The sequence below is a fragment of the Eucalyptus grandis genome, chromosome 5 (genome assembly GCF_016545825.1).
Source record: "Eucalyptus grandis isolate ANBG69807.140 chromosome 5, ASM1654582v1, whole genome shotgun sequence".
NCBI lineage: Eukaryota > Viridiplantae > Streptophyta > Magnoliopsida > Myrtales > Myrtaceae > Eucalyptus > Eucalyptus grandis.
This window is the reverse complement of record NC_052616.1, coordinates 27,103,591-27,118,705: the sequence shown is the minus strand read 5'-3', so window position 1 is coordinate 27,118,705 and position 15,115 is coordinate 27,103,591. Positions and strand designations below refer to the sequence as shown.

The 15,115-nt window shown below is 36.9% G+C and overlaps 2 protein-coding genes across 2 annotated transcripts; both read right to left on the bottom strand.

The window, feature by feature from the left end:
* Window positions 1-980: 980 nt before the first annotated feature.
* Window positions 981-10,469, bottom strand: LOC108959220 (TMV resistance protein N). Its single transcript, XM_039311967.1, has 5 exons — window positions 9,630-10,469; window positions 6,182-7,292; window positions 5,781-6,066; window positions 4,114-5,705; window positions 981-3,166 (listed from the first exon to the last, which is right to left on the bottom strand). The coding sequence occupies exons 1-3, from the start codon at window positions 10,151-10,153 to the stop codon at window positions 5,866-5,868; spliced, it is 1,836 nt and encodes a 611-aa protein (XP_039167901.1). The 5' UTR covers window positions 10,154-10,469; the 3' UTR covers window positions 981-3,166; window positions 4,114-5,705; window positions 5,781-5,865.
* LOC120286257 (leucine-rich repeat-containing protein 1-like) lies at window positions 4,152-5,651 on the bottom strand. The gene has a single exon (XM_039313543.1). The coding sequence runs from the start codon at window positions 5,649-5,651 to the stop codon at window positions 4,152-4,154; it is 1,500 nt and encodes a 499-aa protein (XP_039169477.1).
* Window positions 10,470-15,115: the final 4,646 nt, after the last annotated feature.

Genomic DNA, 15,115 nt, shown 5'->3' with positions numbered 1-15,115 from the left:
TACTCCTTTATGCCATCATACCCGTTGGCACTTACCAAAGGAATTCCTCCAATCTAACCGTTGGACAGAATCAATTAGGAAGATTGTTCGAGTTATTAAAGGAACATGTTGATAGCCCATCAATCTCGTTCACCCATACAATCGGATCTCGGTTTCCATAAGTAGAACCTTCCAATAATATATAGATAATCATCGAATCTTCAGTCATTGAATCAATCTTGATCAATCAAAGGATTCTGATATGTCTTCTCCAGCCACGAGATCTTCTCCAGATGATAAGGTTAAATCCTGAACAAACCACTTAGTTCTGGATAACCTTTCTTCAACGGATTCGAGACTGTCAATGAGGATAGACTTTGAGTCTTGAGTCTCGGCTGTCCGGAAGTCTTCAGACTTTAAGCTGACAGAGTCTGCAGACTTTCAGACTAAACCGAAGGATACGTTTTGTCAACTTCAAAACTCTTCATGAGGATTTCTCCAACATGATCAGCTCCGAGAAAAAGGACCATAAGTACGTCGACGAAATGCCCATTTCACTTTACCGAAACGGGGTCGAATTTCAAGATGTCACAACATGTCCACTACTTGATTGACTTACCAAGGTCGATGAAATAAATTATGTACTTTGATTAAGCTAAATATGAGTATTGAAAAATCAGTACTTCAGCAAAAGCTAAGGTTAATGCTCAAAGCATTAAGCCATTGAATGCCTAAGCAGAATAAGATTATTAACCATACAAAGTTTGGCCGGCAAACAACTTTAAGTTGCTCATGTAGACCCCCACTGTTACATCTGAAGACATTTCAATAGGAATAGTTGACTACATTCCAAGACTCTGCATAAATAGGATGAAAAAAGCTAATAATTATGGCTAGAGAAGCAGAACTTCTACTTTAAGAATGGGAGTACTTGAAAATTGCAACTATAACCATCAACATCATATGTGGACTAAAGCTGATAGTGATCTTTGATTGTGCATAATCAAATAATCCTAGTTCAATCTCTAGAACCGCTAGAAATAAAAATCATGCAAAAGGGAACAACTGAGGTTATTGCATTTGCCTTTTTTAATTCCCGAATGAGTCAAAGTTATCAAATTCCCAGACCCAGCTCAAAACAGCAAAGGATTTAGAAAAAGACATGTCATTTGCACAAAAATGATAGTTCAAGAACATAAATGCCTTATCAAGGGAATTGCAACATCTTCCCCAACTGTGTTTTGTAATTTAAGATGGAAGGGAATGAACAAATAGCAAACAAACAGACAAACAAAATGTAAGTTCAAAAGTAACTAGAAAAGCACCTTCAATTCTTCATGAAGGAAGTAACTAAGTCATCATACAACATAAAAAGGTATCAACAATCCACTCTTTCGCTAACTAGGTGTTAATTCCTTTATTTCATTTCTCACAAATCATGATTGTTCTATAGTGAAATTGAAAAAACGCTTCATAAGGTATGACCAGTACTCTCAACCACCTCTACATTTCAACAAAACCTAGCATTTGTTAGCATCTTTAGTTTGATTACTATTTGGCCAAGTTACGTGCTGCGAAGCATGTCAACCCCAACATTATGCTAATGCACAACATAAACCAGCTAAGCATCACCACCATGGAGGCAAGTGAAAGTACCACAAGTTCATGACATGCGGAAATGGAATTTTGCTCAGAGATAACAGGATGAACGAATACAAGCGATGGTTCCAGAACTAAGATGAAAGTTTAGCTGAAAGAAAACTCACAAAATAGGACGTAACAAAAAATGAACTCTAGTTCTATGGACTTACCATCATCAACTATCTTTGCCAATCAAATGGTACATACCTTATCCATCTCTATTGAGCTATGGGCAGTCAATGATGATGAGTTCACAAGATTTTGGCACACTCAAAACTGAAATGATCAACATCCATTGATGCTGTTGAAGAGGTTCAAGACCAGTTTAATACACTTCTTGTAAGCTATTTTAGCAACTGAAAAGTAATTCAAGTAATCTAGCCATTTGTTACCTTCTTTCGTACATATGTAGTTTATCCAATATTGTGTATCCGAAGTTAAACAACTCTAAATCAAGGAAAAGTCATGTCTAGCATTTAATAGTCTTTCTTGAAGGTTATTACGTAGTCTCCATATTAAATGCTTCATAGAAATTTTTTTGGCAAAGCATTCATAATGGCCATGCAATTTCCAACAGCAATTTACAATTAGTGTGCTATGGAAAGAGAGTACTTTTTGTTACCATGTAAGACGAAATTATTACCTTGTCCTATTGACACAAACATACCACTTAAAACTTCAACACCATCTGATTCAGTAAAAAACTGCACCAATGAATAACTATATTTCACATTACCACTTTATAAGTGCCATTAAATGTAAGAAACTAACTTATTGATGACATGGTTGGTGACCCCCGTACTACCATGCTCCCTTTTCAGCACAATGGAATCAAATTCATGAAAAAAGAGAAGGCAAGGTGCTACAGCCATTGCCTTCAAGAATATATCCAAACCTGTAATTTTAAAATTGCTATTACTCTCAAATATTCAAAACTCCTCTAGTTTGCTCACAAAATCAATGCTGTCAATGTGTAGAACAGATGATCCAGTAGACATTTGATCACAAATTTCAAATTTCTAGTAGAGAAAAACTTGAAATGTCTTACATCTTAATCTTTATCTTAATCTTCATAGAGGATTCTCTCATTCATGCATGAGAAAACTCAAGAACCATTTTAACTTGGCATCTTCCTTGGTTATGGGAGAATCCTCATTGCTATTGTTTAAAATAATATAATTAGAACATCTTGGCTACAGTGGTAGGATCCTCATTGTTGCTGCTAGTTTCATATATCGACTACTAGCATACATGAAGGGACCTCTATTAACTGCATACAAAAGCAAAAGAAGAAAGCACAAAATTGTGAAATGTATGGACATAACAAAGTTCAATAGAAGATTGCATAATGGAACTTCATAAACATCAATGTAGTTGAAAAGAAGCCTCTTCCAGCTAGCTAAAATGTACCAGTGTACTTAGCCACAACTCGCCCTTTTTCTGATATGGATTGAAGAGAACAAGTCATTGCTGTAGCACCAATGATATGTCTTCCCAAAGCCTAGACATCCATGTAAAAGAACATTTCACCATGGTCTTGGAGGAGCTTGTGCAAAAACGTTTTATCAGTAAATGTAAAAATGATAGAGACAAATAACAAACAGGTTTATTTAACGTGTTAACAGTAACCACATTATTGGCACAAAAAGAGGGAGAGAGAGATGAGGAAAGGTGCAATAAGTCAACTGAAAGAATAAACAAAACCTAGTCTTCAACAACACAAAGGTGCTCTTTCCTAACACCAGAAATTGCATAATGCACAACTCAATGCAACTAAACCTAGTCTTCAACGAAATGGTGGTTTGACCATATCGACAAGTTTACTCCAATATCAATTGTCTCCCAGCACAAATTTCACGCATAAATGGCTACTAGAATGAAGAAGATAGTTCACAAATCACACCATGACTCAAGACTTGAAGCTTCTCCACTTCAATTCAAAAGTAACCAGAAAAACACCTCCAATTCTTCGTGAAGGAAATAACTAAATCACTCATACTGCATAATAGGTATCAACGATTCACTCTTCCACTAACCAAGCGTTCATTCCTTTATTTCAGTCCTCACAAATCATGATTGTTCTGTACTAATATTAAAAACACTCCATAAGGTGAGATTCAGTACTCTCAAGTCTCAACCACCTCAGCCTTACAACCAAACTTAGCATTCGTTAGCATCTTTAGTGTGCTTACTACCTATAAGTTCCCTTCCACTTTATCCATTTTTTCTAAGCAAAACAGGTGCCGCGAAGCATGTCAATCCCAACGTTATGCTAGTGCGCAACGTAAACTAGCTAAGTATCACCATCATCAAGTCGAGGCAAGTCAAAGTATCACACATTCATGATACATGAAAGAGGATTTTCCTTTAGAGACAACAAGATGAACGAATGCAAGAGGTGGTTCCAGAACCAAGATGAAAGGTTAGTTGAAGGAAAACTCACAAAACAGGACACAACAAAAAAAAAAACGAACTCTAGTTCTATGGACTTACCATCATCGACTATCTTTGCCAATCAAATGATACATATCTTATCCATCTCTATTGAACCTCGGGCAATCATCCACCTCGAGTTGACAAGATTTTGGCACACCCAGCACCCTCTCCAATGATTCACATCGACGGAACCCCAAAGTTTTCAGATTTTGTAGATTAGAAAGATCAGATTCATTTAAGCTTTTGATGGAATTGCATCCCCAAATATCCAAATCCTGCAATGATTTCAATTCTCCCAAACCTTGAATCTCAATTAGCATAGGCAATCGACCCAGCTGGATCTGCTTCAAACAAGGCAGAACGGGCAACGTCTTGAGCAATGGACAGTCAACCATCCGCAATCCATTGAATTTTCGTAGCTCTCCAAGCACCTTGAATCGAATCTCGCTCAGTGAATATCCACAAATAGACAGCTTCAACAAATTCTCCAAGTTGGAAAAGACTGACCAATCTATCGGTGACTGGACATCCCTTAACCACAAATCTTCAAGGCTGGATGGGAGCCCGATAAGAGATTGGGGCTCAGCATAATTTATGTCAAGGCTTTGTAGCTGAGAGAGGGAACTGAAATCGGTTGGAGGCAAGGCCATTTTTCCAATGCGGAGGGTCATTCGTTTTAGAGCAGGTAGTCTCACGATCCCCTCTGTGTTGGGTTCTTCAATTGAATATCCAGTTATTTGAAGGTTAACTAAATTGGTTAGGTTTGAGCAGTCGGGGATCGTGGTCAGTGAATTTGATGTAAGGGTTAGAAATTTTAGACTCTTGGGGAGCTCCGGCAACTGTTGGATTGAATCACACAATAGTAACCAAAGTGTTCGGAGATTTGTAAGCTGATTGATCGTTGTGGGCAATCCACTAAAGCGACCCCTGGATAAGTCTAGATTATTCAATGAGGATAGTGCCCCGATTTCACTTGGAATTTCCCCCAGTTGTTCAGAGCAGGCATATAACTTTTCCAGATTTTCCAACATTCCTATGGTTTTCGGAAGTTCACTTATGCAACTCTGATTGAGATTTAGTACCTTCAACTTTTTGAGATTTCCAATACAATCAGGTAGACTCTCGGTTCTTGAATGGCTCAAATCCAACTCGACCAATGATTGCAACCTCCTAATCGAGTCCGGTAGCTTTTCTAGATAGGAATTCCGAATGCATAAAACTTTCAACCTTTGAAGATTTCCAATAGAATGAGGTAGTTCACTGATTTTTAGATATCGAACATCTAGCTCAAGTAATGAGTCCAATTGTCCGATAGAGTCGGGAAGCTTTTGAAGTTCCTTGCATGGCAAGATTAGAGACTTCACCTTTGCTAAATTGCCAATCGAGTGAGGCTTCATTGAGGGTGTCCGATCTATTCTTAGCACTGTCAAAGATTTTAGACCACGGATGGACTCCGGTGGCGACTCAATAGCTTTACTCTTTATCTCTAGGTAATCAAGATGTTGAAGATTGCTGATGGACTTGTCAATTTTTCTTAGTCGAACGCATCTAAGAATCAATTTCTCTAGCTGTGAGATTGTGGTAAATTTGGGCATCTTTCTAAGGAATGGACAGTCCTCGAGCTGTAGGATTTTCAATTGTTCTGCTACCTATAAAGCAATTGAGTAAACACTCGGAAAAGAAGAAGAGTAAATATAATGCAAAAGGATGTCATGACATCATACCATGATTTGACACCATCCTCCCCAATCTTCAGTAACGTTATTCCCAGATAACATGAGAATCGTTAAGTTCTTCAACCCAAAATTGCTAGCTCGGAATTTTGAAGCAATTGCTCCAAGAGAGCCATGTCAGATTAAAGAAAACATTCTTAAAGTCTCCTTTAAAATTTCCATGGTCCAATTGAAGGAACCTAAGGTTGACCAAGCCCATAAATTGGTTGCGCTTAAAACTGTACGTCTTATTTGGGCTAGGTGTACCAAGATTGAGTGCCAGTATGTCTTTGGTTCCCTGGAAAAAAAAAATGTAGCAACCAATGAGTACAGATGTCACTTTGACTTGAAATTAGATAAAAAGGTAGTGATGCTAATGGATGCATTGGAAAACATTTAGAGGTCAAGATTACCATTTTTGTCTGCACTACACGGAAGGCATCCTTGGGAGACCACAATCTGCTACCCTTCATATGGATTTCGCCACTTTTTGGATGGACGATACTCCTTCCAAGGTCTCTAAGTTGGTCATGCATCCATAGTTTATTATCGTATGATATTTTTATTAGAGACATACGTTTGAGGATATTGACCTCACTTTCAGCCGGATACCCAAAAATCGCATCCCAATATTTAACTGCAGTTGTTTTCTCTTTGTTGAAGCAGAAACATGCGATATCAAGAAAAATTTGCCGTTGATTAAATTCCAATGCTTCGTAGCTTATCATCAACTTCTTCTTGACATCCTCATTCATCACCTTCTTTAACTTACATAGGGAAACTTCCCATGTTCTTCGGCATTTTCCGCGAAGTGTGGAACCCACAACATCAAGAGCTAACGGAAGTCCTCCTAGTGCATCAACAAGCTTTTCTATGATATCCATGTAACTAGGCGGAGGCTTGGCACATCCCAAGGCACGCTCACAGAAAAGTTGAAGAGCATCATGTGAATTCATCTCCATCATATTGTAGAATGAAAATTGACCACTATTAGAGATTGGGAGATTGTCATCCTCACCTTCCTTTACCAGGAATTGAATATTTCTTGTTGTTATGATGATTCTACTACCCCCACCAAACCAGTTGGGCTCACCTGCAAGCCTCATGATTTGGTCCCAGTTGTCGATGTCATCAAGAACAACGAGGACTTTCTTGCCAAGAAACCTTGTCTTGATCACTTCATCAATGAAGAAGGGGTTTGTGCAACTAAGATTGAGAACATCAAACAACAATTTCTTTTGTAAGCCTATTATATCATGAGTTCGAACATCTTTAAGAAAACAGCAATGATCCCAAAATTGAGGGTAGATTTGCCTGAAGACAGCCTCGGCTAGTGTTGTTTTTCCGATGCCACCCATACCATGAATCACAATAAACCGTACATCAAAAGCTCCTACATCTAATAGCTTCATAATGTGATCCATTCGATCCTTAATTCCCACCAAATGGTTAGACATGTCTGTCTGTCTTGTCCATAGCAAATTTGAAACCTCTTCCACCATGAGGTTTGTAAGTTTATATAGGCTGCCACATACATAACATGCAATCATCTCAGATAATAAAAAAAAAAAATCACATATGGAATCTATGCCTGCATAACGTGTCGCTGGAAGGTTATCATCAAATTCAAAGTAATTGACTTTGAAAGCAACCAGCATGAAATGAGTGATCATTCATGCTGTGAGCCGTTTGCCACAAAAAAAAAAGGAAAAAGGAAAAAGGAAAAAGAAAAATGAAAGCTGCTACTGTCAGGATTCTTTGGTTCGGTAAATGGTAGGAAAAAGGTTACTTCATGATGAAGGTCTAATTGGGCTTTGACTAGAATTCCTCGGTGAATCCGGTCTTTTTTTTTTTATCTCTTCAGCCACTAAGGATGAGTTTGAAGATTGACATAAAAGAAAAAGATTTTCTCACCAAGCAGTTACCTGGAATTTAGGAAACAAGAATTAAAGCTCAAAAGCGTTTTTCTTAATGTACCCGAGTATTAGGGTAGTAACCGAAAATGAGGAACACTTTCAGAGTATTTATTAGCCTTCATTTGAGTTGCCAACAATCATTTCTCCGAATAAGCTACCAACTGGTTTAACTTAGCAATTCATCAGTCACATTAAATTTGTTGATAATTTAATCGGAATAATTTGGTAAGTAACTCAAATTATGCTTGGTATTTTGATAATTGAGTTCCTAACCTCAGAATATTTGTGAACTATGCTAGTCAAAGCGGGTCCGTTGATAACAAAAGTTTGTTACGAAAGGTGGGAATTTTCAACAAATAAATAAACATTGATAAGTGGCTCACATAGGAATGGGTGACTTAAATTAGTCAGTAACTTAATCAGAGGTTAGCTAGTAGGAAACTCATATTTGAGTCAGTAATTTGTTTCAAGTATTGGTAATTTTTAAATGTGAAGTAAACAATTCAAATAAAAGATGGCAGGTTTTATAAAATTTGTAAATCGGCAAACGATCAAATAAATTTAGTAAATGACTCAAATAAACACCGGTCACCTTAAATTAGTTTGTGAAATAATCGAAAAGTAGTTGGTAAGACACAAATTAAGGTTGGTAGCTTCATATAAAAATTGTAGGATGGTCACAAGGCTGAGGAAATCCGCACCCTGTGGTACCCAAGTTGGGGCCGTGAATAGGTCAAAGCAAGAGAAATGACCAAAGTTTTTTAAAAGCATTTTGCTAGCTGAAAAGTGAGCTGCGAAGTTAAGAGATTTAAATTTTTACTTTTCACACATATGTTGTCTTATTATTTCATCAACTCTTAGATTTTCATAAAAAAATATATTTTTGCATTATCGATTAATTAATTAAGTTGATATACCTTGAGACTATTTGTTGCCAAAACTTGGGATAAAAAGTGAAAAGTCAATTTGTGCAAGAAACCTTGCTCGCAGAGCAAAATTCCTGCCTCCCTCACTCCGGCCGATCCAACCATACATCACATAAGATTGGACAGCGCCAAACTGAAAGTTCTTATTTTGGAAAAAGTATCATACAATATAATCTCGAAATTGATGAAATGGAAATAAACTTAATGGAAGAAGCTAATAATACCGTAATCTTTTAGATTCCGTCCTTTATTCTATCAAACTCTCTTAAAGCCTCCTCCCACTACTTTGCCATATCCTTCCCAGAGTCACTGGGTCAATCCCAAAGGGGGTCAGCTCTATCATTTCTTCCTCTTCGCCGTTAAGTTTTAGAAAAGTATCCCAAAGACTTCCTCTATGTTTCCTGCGCATTTTTTCGTCTCCCTCGGGTACATCATACACTAACAAGTATGAACTAACTATAACCATTATTAGCTCGGACGCATAAAGAAGCTCCTTACTGAGCTCTCCTATTTTGGGCCAATTCTTCCTCAGCTTTCATTAGTATAACAAAAGGAAAGAAGATATAATACTAAACTCGATCTAATTTTTCAGGCAAACATCATAGGCATAAGGTCAAGAAAATTGTAACAGGTCTTTAACTTTATGTACAGAATGCAATTGAAGTTAAGAAACTTAAATATTTTTATTTTTCACACATATATAGTCATACTATATTAACACATCTTAGATGTTTATGGATATCTTGGTTTTTTTTTCCGTTATATATTAATTAATCAAGTTGATACACCTTAACATTAATTGTTATCAAAAGTTGGTTTTAAAAATGAAAAGTCAATTTGTGCAAGAAACCTTGCCCTCTGAGCAAACTTTGTTTAAAAAATGACAGATCATTGCATCAAATCCAACCAAACATTACATAAGTTTGGACAGCAGCAAACTGAATCTAACTATTCTATGAAGGAATAAGAAATTGAAATTGTGAATAAGAAAATAAAGTCAATGGAGAAGCAAACCATACCCGTAATCTTTTAGTTTCTTTCCACTAATTCTGGTAACATCTCTTAAAGCCTCCTCCCACTGCTTTGTTAAATCTTCCCCAGAGTCATTCTTGTGCTTTTGGAAGGCATCCTTATATAAATTGGTCTTAAGCTTGACATCGTCCACATCCACGTCGTAGAAGATAGGGAGGATCACTTTCTCATCATTATCTCTCGATAACTCCACTATGAGTGCCAGCTCACGGAGGCACCACTTACTTGAAGCATAATCTTTGGAGAAAATCGGGATGTAAATTCTGGAGTCATTGATTGCTTGCAAGAGGCCGCCTTCAATCTTTTTGCCAAATCGGAGCTCTTCATCGTCTTTAAAAGCGCGGATCCCCGCACGGATCAAGTCATTGTAAAGACAATCAACGATGGTTAAGCGGGTGTCAGGTCCTCTGAAGTTCAAGAACACCTCATAAACCTTCCTTGATCCATCATCACAGCTACTACTTGCTGAAGCTGTCAGAGCCGCCCCTTCTCCCTCCCGCTTTCTCTTCATTCTGAGAGGACGATGGAGTGATTGATCCCTGAATTGAGTCCGCCCGGTAACTCGGGAAGTTTGAGCCTGATCCTTGCAACAACTTGACGAAGCAAAGGAGTGAAATCGCTCACTTCCACTGCGTTTCCTGGGAAATCACCTGCGGCTTTCCTCTATAAGCAAACAAAAGCATTCAGGCTAAGTTGAGTAAATAATTGATAGAAGTGGTCGAAGAGGATGGGGTGGTCTCGGAAGTATAAGTTGTGTGTTAATGAATGGTTGAATGTTGGATGTAGCTGGACAACTGAAAATGAGTTTCACTTGCCATTGCTTTGGTACTACGTGTCGTTTGCCTGGAAGCCACCTGCAGCCTTCCTTCGTAAATAAAAAAACCCAAAAAGCCATTCATACTCGTAATTAGTCACTTTAGCAATAAAGTTACATGAACCTGAATATTGACCATTATTACAAGTTATGATTGCACTTCGATGTTAGATTGGACGGTAACAAAATAAAATTGCTCGCGGATTGAAATTGTACACCAAATAAAATTGCACGCTGATATTTAAATCAAATGTTGATTCTGTCAGGATTTGATTCGTCTCTATCATTTGTTTTTGGTTGATTTAGCATTGGACTCATATCGCTTAATTGGACGTTGATCTCTTATGGAAATTTCCAAGAAAATGTGGTCCCTCCTTCACAATAATTCCAATAAAGTTGAGATTCTTCAAACATTTTATTCTCGAAAGTTTGACTTTTATGATTTTTTGATAATATCAACCGCAGTTTCCCGGTATTTTTCAGGGCCTAAAATTTCAAAATGCTCTTTGCCGATCTTCCAAGTGGGTTGCCAATCTCCAAACGGAACTTGTAAGTATTGACATCTTTGTGTGTACTCGTGTGAACACACGAATTACGAGCCTATTTGCCGTGCAATTTGGCAATGCGTAGACCAGTGCATAACGAGCGAATTGACTAGACAAAACATACTTCTGTGCTTTATCTTTTGCCTTCACACTAGAGGGTCGGACAAAGACTTCAAGATTGACTTCTGTACAATATAAGCAAAGAAAAATGGCAGGTTCAATTTTGTTTCTTAGTTGATCAAAAAAATAAAATTTGTTTCTTAAGGAAGTTCATCTTCTCTCCTAACTCAAATGGGCTTCACTAGATTAGACTTGCTAGTTCTCAAGTCCCCATAAATTGGGTCTATCAAATCCATTAGCTATATAAATTACAAAAATCAATGGATGTGATTGCATTGATCCATAGATTATGTAGCGAAGTCCTCACCATCACCAAGATTTCTTCTATATCTCACAATTCATCTAGGCCAAAGTTTTCATAATATATCGGAAGCAGAACTCCGAACTCGTTCATATTCAATTTTGGATCCAACACAGTACAGACTAAAAGAACAAGTCGAATGTCTTTGTAGAACTCCAGAAAATTTTATTTCGGCAATAACGAATGGACCGAAAAAGGGTCACCCTATTTGTTGGCTAACTCCATCGAATAAGGAACAGAAATGGCAAAGCTGGATTGCTCGACAAATAATCACTTGTCATCATTGAACACATTCGAAAGGTCCCTAAAGACTCAAGCGACCTTTCAGTGCCATAGCAAAGTTGACCGAGAGTCAAACTTCATTAAAAGTTCAGTCGAAGGTTGTAATCAGGTGTGCTTGTCAAAAGCTTTCTAAAGATACCCAATCTGCCCAATTCGGACAGCCAGATCTCAATATATCAAGTTTTTCTAAGCACGGCTGTACGATCTTGAGGTGTCGGAAACTTTATGATTTCCAACACCATCAAAATCACAAAGATCGGAATTTTTATGACAAAAACATCAGAACTTTTTGCCAAGTTCAAACTGGCCTGACCGCCCAAAATCCGCAATCTGAGGTCAACCACGTTTTAGCTAAATTGAAGTCACCAGCTTTCCATGGGGAAAAATCGATTCATTTGTACCTTATACGAAAAAGTTATGCTTGACCAAATTCGGTCAAATTTAGGTAAAATATGGGTAACATTATTTTTCGAGTTTTTCGAAGAAAAAATGTCGATGCTCCGTGGAAGAAGACAATTACTGCAATATGTACTACTTATTTATAAGACACATTTCTATACTATTTGTTGTTTAATTCAATTATTTCGGCTAAGTTTAAATTAATTGTTTTGCCTAAGCCTACCTCTAGATAAAATCTTTTTTTTTCGTATTTGAAGATGTTAAATGTTGACTTTATCTATAAATAGCACTGGAAAATAACACATTGCACAGGATGATATGTAAATAATTTGTAAGGTCATTGAGCTACATGGCAACACAATGCCAAGCGTCATGTCACGTCATAAGTACAGAGCTATAGAGATGTGTCTCATGAACAATATAGGAGTGACCGGTCTCTTAGCTTCAGTTTAACTCTACATAACAGATTGGGCAATTTTAGTTGGCTGACCTTCTTCAAAGTCTATGTACTTCGATTTCACCTAATGGTTCATAAAATTGAAAGATATTGGTTAAAGTTTTCTATATTCTTTAATTTTAGGTCCATGCTAATGTTAATCTTTTATGCAATTTGAGTTTCACTTTGCAAAATACGTGTACAAAATAGATCCCTTTTGTCAAGCTAAAAGGGAGCTAAGCGGGAGACTTTAGCTGATTCTTTTGTGGAAATTGTGAAGAAAATACAATTCCTCCTCCACAAGGAGATCAACAAAGTTGAGATTTTCGAAACATTTTTAATCTTGAATGAGGGTCTTTATGCTTTTTGATGATATCAACCTGAGTTTCTTGGTATTTTCCAGGTCCTGGTCCTCAAATTGCAAAACACGTTGTGCGTGTGTGAACACACGAACAAACAAGCCTGTGGAATTTGGCCATGTGCAAACGAATTAACTAGACAGACATACTTCAGTGCTTTTGCTTACACAAGAGGATCTGACAAAGAATTGACCAGACAAACATACTTAAGTGCTTTTGCTTTTGCGTTCATTTCACAAGAGGGTATGACAAAGACTTGAGGATAGACTCGCATTTATTTTAAGCAAAGAGAACTTAAGTTCATCTTTGTTTCTTAAGGGAGTTCACTCTCTCTCCCAACTCATATAGACTTCATTGGGTTAAGACTTGCCAGTACTCTGATCCACATATATCGGGTCCATCAAAAATCATTATCACATAAATTATACATGGATCACCTAAACATCAATGGATGTGATCACATTTGGTCTGCAAACCATGATCCGTGCAACTATTTCCATTTTATGATTAGTCGATGGATCGATACACGTAATAATGCAAACCGTAGCAATTTGTAAAATCTTGAAAAAGCTTTGTTTTCATAGTGGAGATCCATTATTTTGTGATTTAACAATTGCAGGCCCTCCTAGAATGCTTTTTGGAAAGATCGTAGAAACATCCAAGTAACGACCAAAGGGTTTTACTTCATTTTTTCAATTTTTGTGAGCAAAATTTTCTTTCTTATAAGTGCCAAGCCCAAAATTTTAACTTAATCATGGTTAAACATGGTTAAATCAACTACTTTTTGCTAATAATCGATGATGGCGTCTCTAATGAATCGAAGGCGTTGAACCTTTCTCTAGTTCCATTGAATGCGGTCTAGATTTACTCTCTATTTCCGCAGATTATTCACACAGGCACATACACAAAATGTGATCATGTCCTACATGTTATTATGTCCTTTTTTAAGGTGGGCACCAAGTTTGAAATCTAATATTATGCGATTGTATAGAGACTCACTTCACATACGAGCACACCGAAATTTAAAATGTTTTATCAAAATTGACGATTAATTTCACGTAAAAATTAAGCTACTCATACAGGCGCCTAAATTTGAGAAACAAAAAGTGAGGGAATACGCTCACAAATCATTTAGAATTGCATCTGATTTTTGTTATCACATATTTGTATCTTAATTTAAATTATGCATTTCAATCGTTGCACAAATCATGGGATCCCAATCTAGCCGCTTGTCTTAATGCTTTTATCCTTCTAGACATATATAGAATATTAATAACATAAGATGATGAAGTGGTCTGGCTCCATAAACAGACGATTTGGCGTGACCTCTGAGGAAGCATGATGGATGCCCTTTAATCCTTTTGTCCGTTTTGTTTTTGGTGACAAATCTCGTCCTCGATTTCTAGTCTAGAAAAAGGCATATTGTAATTGCTTTTGTTCTACTCCATAACTTAAAAAGGGTTAGCTTTTCTCGGTCGGAGCCAAGCTTCCATTATGCTTTTGCTAAGCCAAATGATCAATGTTGCCTTTGTTCCATTGACTACCCTTTTTCTTGTCATTGCAAAATTGTGAATGTCAAATCAGCACAGAGTCGCTTTCCGCCCTCGAGAGTCGTAGATCCACCATAACGTGTGATACACCGTTAAAAGCCAATTGTTGTTGAAATCGCACGGAATTTTTCTAAATCCACTGATGACCTCTGCACTTTACCATCTTGGTATATTCATGATGAAGGAATAAACAGTGTGCATAAGAGCTAACATTCTTTCTATATGGAAAAGAAAGTATTATCTCATTGTAACTTTAATTTCCCCATTAAATTCTGGATAGCGCTAGATCGAATCCACCACATTTACACTAAAAAGACTAAACTGCCTTCAATCATTCAATTGCAATTTAGAGTGACAATCACATTATTTCTTTTCCTACGTTTTCTAGTTACCATAATTACACATTCCACGCGTTTTATTCTTCTTAGTGTACTAAAGAATTTTTTTAGTGTATCCTTAAAATATTACTATAATGTATTACATGCTCCTTATAAAGGCCACTAGTAAGAAAAAAAAAACACAAATTATTTGATATAGTCAAAACCTTGAAAGTCTCTTCTCATCATTGCCCTAATAAAAACTAATTTATTCTTTCTCCCTCTTATTTCAAAAGCTCACTTTCTTGGTGAATTATTTATTTTTTTAATTTCATTAGTCTAAAATATAT